This window comes from Phasianus colchicus, chromosome 8 (assembly GCF_987193195.1).
Source record: "Phasianus colchicus chromosome 8, bPhaCol1.hap1.1, whole genome shotgun sequence".
In the NCBI taxonomy this organism is placed as follows: Eukaryota; Metazoa; Chordata; class Aves; order Galliformes; family Phasianidae; genus Phasianus; species Phasianus colchicus.
In genome coordinates this window covers 16278338-16288650 of record NC_143443.1, presented here as the reverse complement: position 1 = coordinate 16288650, position 10313 = coordinate 16278338, and the positions used below count along the sequence as shown (strand labels likewise).

General features: G+C 45.0%; 1 protein-coding gene across 2 annotated transcripts in view; it reads left to right on the top strand.

Annotated features, from left to right (window-relative positions):
• The first annotated feature begins 7446 nt into the window (after positions 1 to 7446).
• Positions 7447 to 10313, top strand: part of ZSWIM8 (zinc finger SWIM-type containing 8) — a 64655-nt gene continuing 61788 nt past the window's right edge. For both annotated transcript variants that reach the window (XM_031603020.2, XM_031603019.2), the window contains exon 1: positions 7447 to 8176. In XM_031603020.2, coding sequence (XP_031458880.2) covers positions 7999 to 8176 — 178 coding nt within the window. In that variant the 5' untranslated portion in view covers positions 7447 to 7998. The remainder of the gene's footprint in view (positions 8177 to 10313) is intronic.

Genomic DNA, 10313 nt, shown 5'->3' with positions numbered 1-10313 from the left:
GTTTCCTCTCCTGAAGATGCACAAAGCTTGTAAACACAGCACAGCAAGGTTACTCTAAGTGGCTGTATCTGCTAGCCAAGATCTGCTTACATGCTTTGCAAAATAGCATCTATTGGTCTTGATGTGAAAAAGTAGACATCCTTTTTCTCCCCAGCAGTGATCTTCTACATACCAGCTGATTGCACTCTCAACAACACATACAGAAACTGGCTTCTACAGCAAAGGCATGTTGAGAGTCAGCTAGTAGCACCTTTTTTTTTTTTTTTTCCTTTGATTACCATTTTTGATTGCTAAAACTGCAGATTGATAGAGAAGGAATACCATATTTAGAAACTTTGCTTATGTATTTCTTGGCAGACTGAAACAAAAGCTAGGGAATTAATATCTCCTTTTCAGAATTTTTAGGAAGCTTTCAAGTCTGTAACATTGCTAGTTAAGGTAATACTCTCTCTAAACAAACTGACTTAACAATTGCTAAGTTTCTGTAAATGTGGATTCAAACATAGTACCCATAAAAGACAAATTATTGCTTTTTTTTTTTTCTCACTGTAACTGTGGTGATGTCCAAATGTGGTCTCAACTTCAAAAAAAAAAGAGCCAGCAGTGTAACAGTTGCTGTCTCTGAGAAACGAAGAACATCCCTTTTCAGTTCCTTTTGAGTTGATTCTTCTCCTTTCATTTATCTGTGAACATATATTGCATACGTGATATCACTAGACAGCTTGGTAATAGCAGAATGAACAAAGTGTGAGAAAGAAAACTTATGCTCCTGTAGATTATTGCAACGGAAAGAAGAATCTATAGTTGCAATCTGCAAAGTGCAGGAGGGCAGACTAAATATGCTCAGTAATCCTTACAGGCATTGTAATCTGTAAGCTGCATCTTATGCTTTCTGAGGCGTAATTGTTATATTCGTACATGAGATGTTAGCTGTAATTGTAGTCTCTTGCATTATAACAATAATTTTAACAGCTGTTGCAAAGTGTTTCTTTAATGACCCCATTTTCCATGTATGGACCAGTGACTCATCTCACAAATAGTAAATTCATTATTTAAGAAAGCTTTAATATCAGACATATGTTCTAATTATATAAGATTCCAAAGAGAGAACCAGTGATGCTATCAGTTCAAATTCTCCTGTGATGAGTATTAGCTCAAAACTGGAAACTGCACAATCCAAATAGACAAAGCTTTGTTTCCCAGAGCTTCTGGTTCTTCAGGATAGCTTTGTTCCAGCTTCATGGTATTCTGTGTCTGGGGAAGCTATGTACATTTTGCACAGGCACTTGTGCATTAGATGCAGAGCAATGGAAACAAGCTGCGTGCTCTGCCTTCTAATGTGCTAAAACACTATTTGCTCCATCTCTTCTCCAATTCCAGTGCTGTGAAATAAATATCAATGGTAGCTGGTTGTGATTCATCTGGAGATATTTATTCTTAATAGCATTGCCATATCATGAAACAGTAATTTTCTATAAGTGATTTTGCAATACAGACTATCACTTTCCAAGGAACAGGAATTTAAGATAAAAAAATGTATCTGCCATTTTCCATAGCGTCATAGTGCCTGAGCACAAGAAGCTATTCTTCTGCACATTCTGTATTTTACTTGGAAACAAAGCCATACATGTGCTTTTAAAATGTGCATTTGCTTGTCATTTCTGACTGCATTACACCATGCAAAAAGGCAATGAAATCTAATGAAATCTTGCAGAGTCAGAATGTTGCTGAACAGCTGGGTCCCATTGCATTAGCAGTGATAAAATCTCAAGAGTGCTTTATTTTCTTATTGAGTCTGTGTTAGATTCCAGCCATAGCAAGGATGTTTTACTTTCCATGCGATTAGAAATAAAAACACACTGGATCTGACTTGTAGAGTACTACATGACTCATCAGTGAAAAGCAGACACTTCTGGGGTGCAGGACAGACTCTTTCATTTCTAGTCCCCGGTGAGAGCTTAAAACTGGAAACAAATGTAAATGTTGCAATTCTGCTTCAGGGTATTTGTGAATGCTTGTCTCTCTAATATAAGAAGTGCTGCTTTCTGAAAATTGTGTGCAATGCGGCAAAGGAATTTTGAACAGTAATTTCACTCCTCTAAAATAAAAGAGGAATGAAAAAAGTATATTCCTGTGTGGGAGAAACCATCCTACTGGCAGCTTTTTCATCTCTGCAGAATTCCTTATTGGATTTCTTTCTTCCCAGCAGAGCACTGTTGAAATTGTCAGATACTATTGTTCGTGGCCTCTTCATCAGTGCCTATAGTTTCTGTCTGTTGGGAGATCCACAAGGGAACATACATGCCTGAATCATGCAGTAATTTGGCTGGAAAAAGATGGATGGGCGTTTATGAGCTGTGCCTTTCCAAGCCATGGCCCCAAGGACAAAGAGAAACTCACAATCACACCTGCACTCCCTCATGTTGGCCAGAGAAAGAACACACCCAGGCCTGGTCTGCATGAGCCAGAAGGCACATTTTTTCAGTCTTCTGAAATGCATTTTAAGACAGAAGTGCAAAGTTTCACCCTGCTTGTTTGCCTCACTACTTTCCTCACCTCTTCCATGCTTTCAGCCTATGATGTTTTAGAAAGTGAAAGCAAGATTTCTTTGGAAATTTCTTCAACGTGTGTTTTCCCAGAGCTGAAAGGGGAAGAAATATGAGCGAGGACTGTTCCAGTTCAATAGAAGTAAACATAATGAGCTGAAGCCCATTTGTAATTTGAAAAATGCCATATTAGCAAAGCTCTCCTTCTGTCCTCTGTCTTTTCCTGAAGCAACTTCTATTTTCTACTGGATTCTCGTAAAAGCTAACTGCTGTGTTGCATGTGATGTTGACAAAAGATATCAGTGAGCAGTTCCAGGCACCACATCTACCTGCCTATTAACACCATTCTCAGTCATACAACAGCTCATGTCAAGATGAAGAATCTTACCCATAGTTATTTCTTCATCCCTTGACAAAATCTGTTTAGTTTCTTAGTGCGCACTTCTTTCATTTCCTTTTTCCTATCAAAACACACTTCAAAACTCCAGCTGTATTTTTAGATTCTTTTAGACCCCCCCAGTCTTCTAAGCCATTTTTCCTCACCAGAAGAGCACTGTTCCTGCAGGTGAAAGCCTTCTTTCATGCAGCATTCCATAAGGCACTGTGAAATCTTCAGGTGTTTCAGCTTTCTTATAGCTCATGACCTACAGTCCTGTTGATGTAAACTGTCAGAACTCCCATAATCTGTAAGATGTGTGCCTCTCTCTAACTATTAGAGGTGCTGTGCACTAACAGGTCATCTGGCAGTACAAATGTGTGTGCGTGCATTAAATCCCTTGGAAGGAGATCCAATTGGACAGCAATGCAGGATAAATTTTCTGCCATATTATATTTTATGCCAAAGTATATGAGACGAACTTAGCACACTGTGCTACAGCATATTGCCTGGTACCTGGCTTGTTTGGTGTCATGCACCTGCCCATTAGCTGAGTGCACTACACAATGTTGGCTTTGTAGCATTGCAGGGATGTGTGTGGTAGATCCCTTGGAAGGAAGTTTTAGCCACTACCTGGGAAACTTGGGAGAAGCGTCAAGCCCAGTGTCAGTATGTCATTTACATACTCCCACTGACCAGCCACTAAAATGGTGAAAACCAGGAAAAGCCATCTCCTTGTTTTCTGCCTGTGATCAGCCTGGAGGAACAAGCAGCAACCAGTGGTGAAAGGGCTTCACCTTGTTATATGAAATTTTGTTCCCACTGCAGAAATTCAGCTTGTTCTTTCTGTGCACGTGTCTGCTAATCTGTTTCAGAGTTGTTGCCAGCTGCATCAGCCAGAGGAAGTCCAGCAGAAGGTGTATGAAGTACCTGGGGCAGGATAGTACTCTCTGCCACACTAAGGCTGGGGAGCAAACATGGTGAATACTCCTTGCCAAGGTGGCCAGGCCGGGGAGCTGTGGCTGTGGCACCAGTCTGGAAACAGAAGTACAAAGACAGAAGTGGTGGGAATGGAGAGCCTGAGAGACTCTGCTTGGCACAGCTCCTGGCACTTGGCAGAACACCCAGAAACAATCCAAGACAAAACAGAACCATTCCAAATCCCCAAATCAGTGAAGGACCACTGAGCAAAGCTTTTATACCTGGAGTAGTGGCATGCATACTTTATAGGGGCATCTTCTTGTGGCTTCTGACTCAGATAGTAGAGAAGTACAGGGAGCATCATCCTGCTTCCTTGTTGTCACTTCTGTCATGGTATTCGTCTTCTTTCTTTCCACAGGAAGATTCGGATCGTCCTTCAACTTTGGGAGTTCCAAATGCTGCCCGGGAGGATCCCTGTTTCCTGAATTTAAGAATTATTTATGCATCTTATTTTAAGAAGTGCTAATCTCCCTCATGCCATGAAACATTATCATCCATTATTGACAGTCCTCCTGCGAGCCTACCTTAGAACCTGTGCACTGTGTTGGTTTAAGTCCCTAAGGTCTCTATGTCAGATTTTGTGGCAAACTGCATCTTTACTCAAATTTCCTTACTGTCCCAAGCATGGGAATTCCCTCCTCCCAAAATCAAACAGCTCTCATACCTCTGTCTCATAGGTTGGTGGTGGACTGTGTCTGAGGAAAATTATCTTTTATCAGAAGGATGAAGAAAATTATCAGATTTGCATTATTCACCATGATCTACTGCTGTATCAACCCTGGCTATAACTTTGTGTCAGATTTGAGCTCGTCAGCAGGTCAGTGCTTTTGTTTGTAATGGCAGCTGTTGCATAGCATTTGGAGGTAGTTTCAATTGAAGTCATTTGGTAGGAAGTTAACAAAAACCCAAGTCTGGTAAATTCTTAATTGAGAAGGTACCAGCTCCAAATCTCCTTAAAAAAATAAAAGAGAAGTGATATTCAGGTTCCTAAGGCTCAGCTCACTGATGAGGGGAAAAAGACAATAAACTGTGGGTGAGACTGAAATACTAAGTGTGGAGAATGTTGGGGTACCAGCTGGGGTCACGGTGATAAAGATACTACTGCTGACACCTCTGGAGAACTTTTTATCAGTAAGGTCAGCATCTGATGCCCTGCTGTGATGTTTTTGAGGATGTTAACCATCCAACCGTTTCTATCTTTGTGGAGCCAAGATCTAAACATTTTGATTTCACAGAACTAGAGGCAAAGCAGTTTGCTCAAAGCTCTAAAGCTCCATGTTATACCTAGTATCATTTTCTGCCTGCCCCTGCACACTGTAAAAAGGGACGTTAATTGCCTAATTGCCTGACTGCATGTCATTAGCTCACAGGGTAATTACAACATCTATTGTTAATTAATGTTAATTAATAGTATTTTTCACTAGCTGAAAAACAGGTTGTGTGTGTTTGTGGGCTTCCCCACCCCCCCCACCCCCCCTCCCCACACACAGGAACAGTTTAAATTTCAGTGCTCTTGAATTGATTTCATAGGTTTTAATACATGTATTCTTGTGTAGCTGGCTATATGACCCTCCAGATGCCATATGTACGTATGCATGAGCGTAAATTAGCTCTTCCTATGAAGTGAAAATGTATACAGACAGCCTGCTGGCAAAAAATAAATAAGTAAAAATAAAAATAAAAAATAAAAAATCTGAGGAAAAAAAAGCACAGAAAGCTACTAAGAGAGTTTATTTAGCTAATAATATTTCTGTAAATAGGCATGCAGTGAATACATTTCTCATCTATCTGTTACCTCAGATATCTCCTCGGGAACATCCCTTAAAGGAATTGTGCAAGTATTTTAAGCCCAGCAGCTTTGGACAACAGCACATTAAATTAGATGAAGTCTTAGAGGAAGATTTGAGAATTAACAAACTGTGGACTGCTCCATTTTCCCTACTGGTAGGAAGAACAGAGGGATCCCACATTTATACAGGTAAAAAAAATACAATTGATACACATTTTAGTGATATGAATTTGTGTGTTTGAGATCTTAAATACTAAATTGGCAAGCATCACATATGTAGGAAAATACCATGTAAAAGTTTCCCCTAGGACGAGGTTATCTTTCAAGGCTCACTACGAGGACCCATCACTAAACACAGGGGAATTTTTTGTTCCTCTGTTTGAGGACTGAGGGACGTGCTGATTGATCTGAGACGCTTCAGTTTCTCTCAGCTTTAGGATGCCTGTTTCTCAGCACTTCATTCTGTTTTCCCTAGCTCTTCTTTTTTTTCTCTATCATTCACATGTTTCCCTCTGCACAAATAGGGAGACACAGGTGCAGCCTATGGTTGCTCAGCCGATGCTTTCTCAGCATCACTTTACAGAGAGAACTCAGCCTTCATTTTTTCACTCTTCTACACTCATGGCAGAACAGATCTCTAAAATAAAACAGAATTTTAGAAAAAGCTGAAACAAAGGCTTTCGACCTAGGTGTAGGAAAACCTTATGTAACTCCTTATGTAATGGGATGTGGAGTACTTTCTCATTATTAACTTCAGAGTTGCTCAGGCTCCCCTAGCTCCCAACACCTGCCTTGTTTCCTCCCGGCTCGGCTGTGGAGAAAAGGGGCTTTTTGGCCTGAGCCCCGAGGGCAGCGCACTGCGGCTGCTTTTTCTGAAAGCTGCTCCTCCGATTTATTGCTGTATGAGGAAATAAAACAGGAGGGGAACGGCACTTTCTCTTTACTCAGTCTCCTTTCCTAAAACATCTTACAAAAATAATAATCGGAAAGGGCACTGGGCAGCTTCATGCTCTCAGATCTACACCAGATGCGTGCAGCCGGTATTTCCTCCTCGCACAACCTACGTGCTCTTCGTTCCGGGGCCCAGCGCCGCACTTCAGCACGAGCCGCGCTTCCCCGCTGCCGCTGTGCGGGACGGCCGAGGCCGCGGGCCGTTTCCTCGTGACGCCGTCCGCTCCGCGAGATATTCTGAAAGAAGATAAGAAAGACCGAAGCGCTCCGCTCTCGCAGAGGCGCGGCTGCTGCGTGCTACCGCCGCCCGTTCAGGCGCCGCACGGGTTCTTCCCTCCAGCCCGGTCCTGACTGCCCGCACGGCCACGGCGATCGGCCCGCGCCCGGCCGCTCCGGCCCGGCATGCCCTACGCGCCCGCCCGGCGGCGGAAGCCGGAAGCGCGGCGGCGGAAGCGGGGCTCAGCTGGCGGGGGGGTGTCGCAGGTGAAGCTGGGAAGCGCGGAGCCATCTTGGTGCCCGCGCCGGGCAGGGACTCGCCGCCGTCGCCGCGCCAGGACAGCGAACCGCCGCCGGGCCGGGCACGGGGGGGCGTCCGCGCGCGGGGCGCTGCCGGCCGCGGGCCCCGAGAGTCGCGGGCTCCGGCCGTGACGGGAGCGGCGCCGCGCCGCCCCTGCCCGCCCGTTCGTCCGCCCGCCCGCCGCCGGCCCCCGGCGCCGGGCTCTCCCCGCCCGCGCCCCCATGAGGCCGGAGCCGCCGCCCGCCGCCCGCCCGCGCCGGTGACGAGCCGCCGGGAGGTCGCGCTGCCCCCGCCGCGGACGCCCCGGCTCCGCCGAGCCCCCTCCTTCCGTCGGCGCTCGGGCTCACCGCCCCCGGGGGCGTTCCTGCGGTGCCGCGGGCGGGGGGAGGCCCGGTCCCGGCGGGGCTTTGCCCTGAGAGTGAGACAAGCACCAGCGCAGGGAGCCCCGGCCGGTGCGCGGCCGCCGCGGGTCCGAACGAGGGGCTGCCGGCGTCGGGAGCGCCGGGCTGTGACAGACGCGCACCTGCCCGGGCTGGAAGCGCCTCTTCGTGTAGCGGCCGCCCCTCGGGGTCGGACACACTTTGTGGACATAAACATTTTTTAAACTTTTTTTAAGAACTCTGGGATTTTTACAAGCAACCCTCTAGTTTGCCTCGGTTTCCTGCTTCTCCCGCTTCAAGGTAGCATTTGCTCTGTTCTTCCTGGTACCGTACCACGGGGATCTGAACGGAGCTGACATTTTAAGTACTCCGGGAACCCTCCGGTCCATCCACCTGTTTAAGCGAGCAGCTCCGCTTCCTTCTTTTTTCTTTTTTCCCCGTGTCGCCTGTTGGATGTGATGGAACTCATGTTTGCGGAGTGGGAGGACGGGGAGAGGTTCTCCTTCGAGGACTCCGATCACTTTGAGGAGGACTCCCTTTGTTCCTTCATCTCAGAGGCGGAGAGCCTTTGCCAGAACTGGAGAGGATGGCGGAAGCAATCGGCCGGACCCAATTCTCCCACTGTCAAAATGAAAGGTGAGATCGCCTGGCATCCTCGGGCGTGCTGAGGACACGTGGTGGCAGGGATGTGAGGCGCTGGAGCGAGGAGAGCACGGGGTGCTGAAGGTGTGAGAAGGTGGTGTGGGATGGCTGGTGAGGGCAGCTCTGGCCACAGGCTGAGATGAGAGTTTACTCATCCAAAACACAGAGCAGTGTTTTGGATGAGTTCTCACCTGTGTGATCTCAGTAATACTTTGGTGCTGCTTTTCTGAGTACGTTTTCTGAACTTGCTATTGGAAATCTGAAAGTAGCCTTTGGTAACTGAAGCACAAACTTGTTCAGGAATAGTTATACCCACATTGGGTCCCAGTTGCATTGATTAAATTGGATGAAGGTGTCATAAAGGTTCTTATAACTGCTATACAGCTTGACATATTTGTATAGAACAATCTATTTTTCTTACCCCTTTCTGTAATTTTCTCTTATTTCTATTAAAATGAAAACATTATTTTGTAGTAGTAGAGCAAGAAGGCCTTGTGATGTGACAGAGGGGCAAGCAAACCACCATGTGTCTGCTTCAGAAGAGTTGCTTTCCTTTCTTCTGATAGTTGTTTCTTTTTAATAGTAGACAGGAAAAAGGCATTACGAATTTCAAAAAAAATCTTTAAAACCATTGTGTAGCTGCTAATTCTTCCCTTGATTATTTTTTTTAAACTGAAACACAATTTCTCTTTTACCCTGATGCATCTTGACCCTAGAATCCAGGTGGCATTTGCAGTAAGAAGGGACAGCCATATGGTTAGCAGAAGTTGCATGAGTGCTCTCTACTCTTCTTCTCCTTTCTTTTCTTTCAGTCTGGTGTCAGTGCTTTCCCTGTTACTGCTGGCCTTTGTGACCATAGCTGCCTTGTTACTACCTCCCTGACTGAGCTGCAAAGCTTCATTCTCTTCTGAGCGATGGCCTTATGCTGAGAGTTCAATTAATAATGAGTTGTACTAAAATCTGGCAGTGTTATGCTATGGACAAACATTCACTTATCACAAGGTTGGGACTAGAAGGTACACTTTGCCTTACCCACAGGCTTTCCAGAGTAGCTTAATTTTTAAACTTTTAGTATATGTGAACTGTCCCTAGTCCCAGATATGGAACTGTCTGCATCTCTTGACTGATCAGGTATAGAGCTAAGGAGTGCATGGGCATTTAAAATAAATTAATTAAAAGAAGAAGATAGAGAAATGCTGAATGCACATCCAACTTGGATGGCTTTTGGTATCCCGGTCGTGCTGGCAGGATGTGTGGCTTTCCTATGAAACATCCTATTTGTGCAAAGAGGATGGATAGTGTTGGAATTAGCTTTTTGCAGCTCTGAATCCTGAGATGCAGAACTAAGGGTTGGGCACAGTAAACTTCATGTTTTGCTTTAAGTCTGGTGTTTAGTAATGTGCTTGCAAGGAGCTGAGGTTTTGAAAACATGCTGCTGTGGAAAGACTCAAGTTCAGCAGAGGTGTATAAAACTGGTTTGTGTGAGATCTGCCAGTCAGACTGGTACTTGAACAGGTGATTGGTTTTTAGTTGTGTGATCTCCAGGGCTTTGGTATGTGATTTTGTGTTTTCCTGGGCCCAGCCCTGTACCTTTGGCTCTCTTGACCAAATTGGAAAGCAAACAGCAATTGCTCCTCTATTGGCATCCACTTGTTGCGCATTAAAATGAAAAATTGGTTCAGTAGACTGTACATTTTTGAAATTTTTGGTATCTCACTTGACATGGGAAACAGAACAGCTGACATCCTCGTGGTGATAATTGTAATAATTTACACAGTATGATGATGTTGCTGTTCGAGCTTCTGCAGACCTCTCAGCCTGTGTAGGCAAGGGTGGCATTGTTTGTACTTAATTCATATTTTTCGGTTTTATCTGTAGAGAGACCTAATTCCTTTGTACAAAGGTTTTGCTGTAATGTGGGGGTATTTTGAGAAGTGCATGAGCACTGATTTGTTGCCTAAAAAATTATTTATCCACTCAACAGATTCATGCATGATACCATTGACACAGTGCTCTTGCAGGTACTTTTCTGTATGCAGTGTGTTGCCAGTGAGCCCGGGCTGACTTGGAACCTTTCATTGTCTGGGATCTGCTTGGATTTCAGGAAACTTGTGCAGATTTAACTATTTTT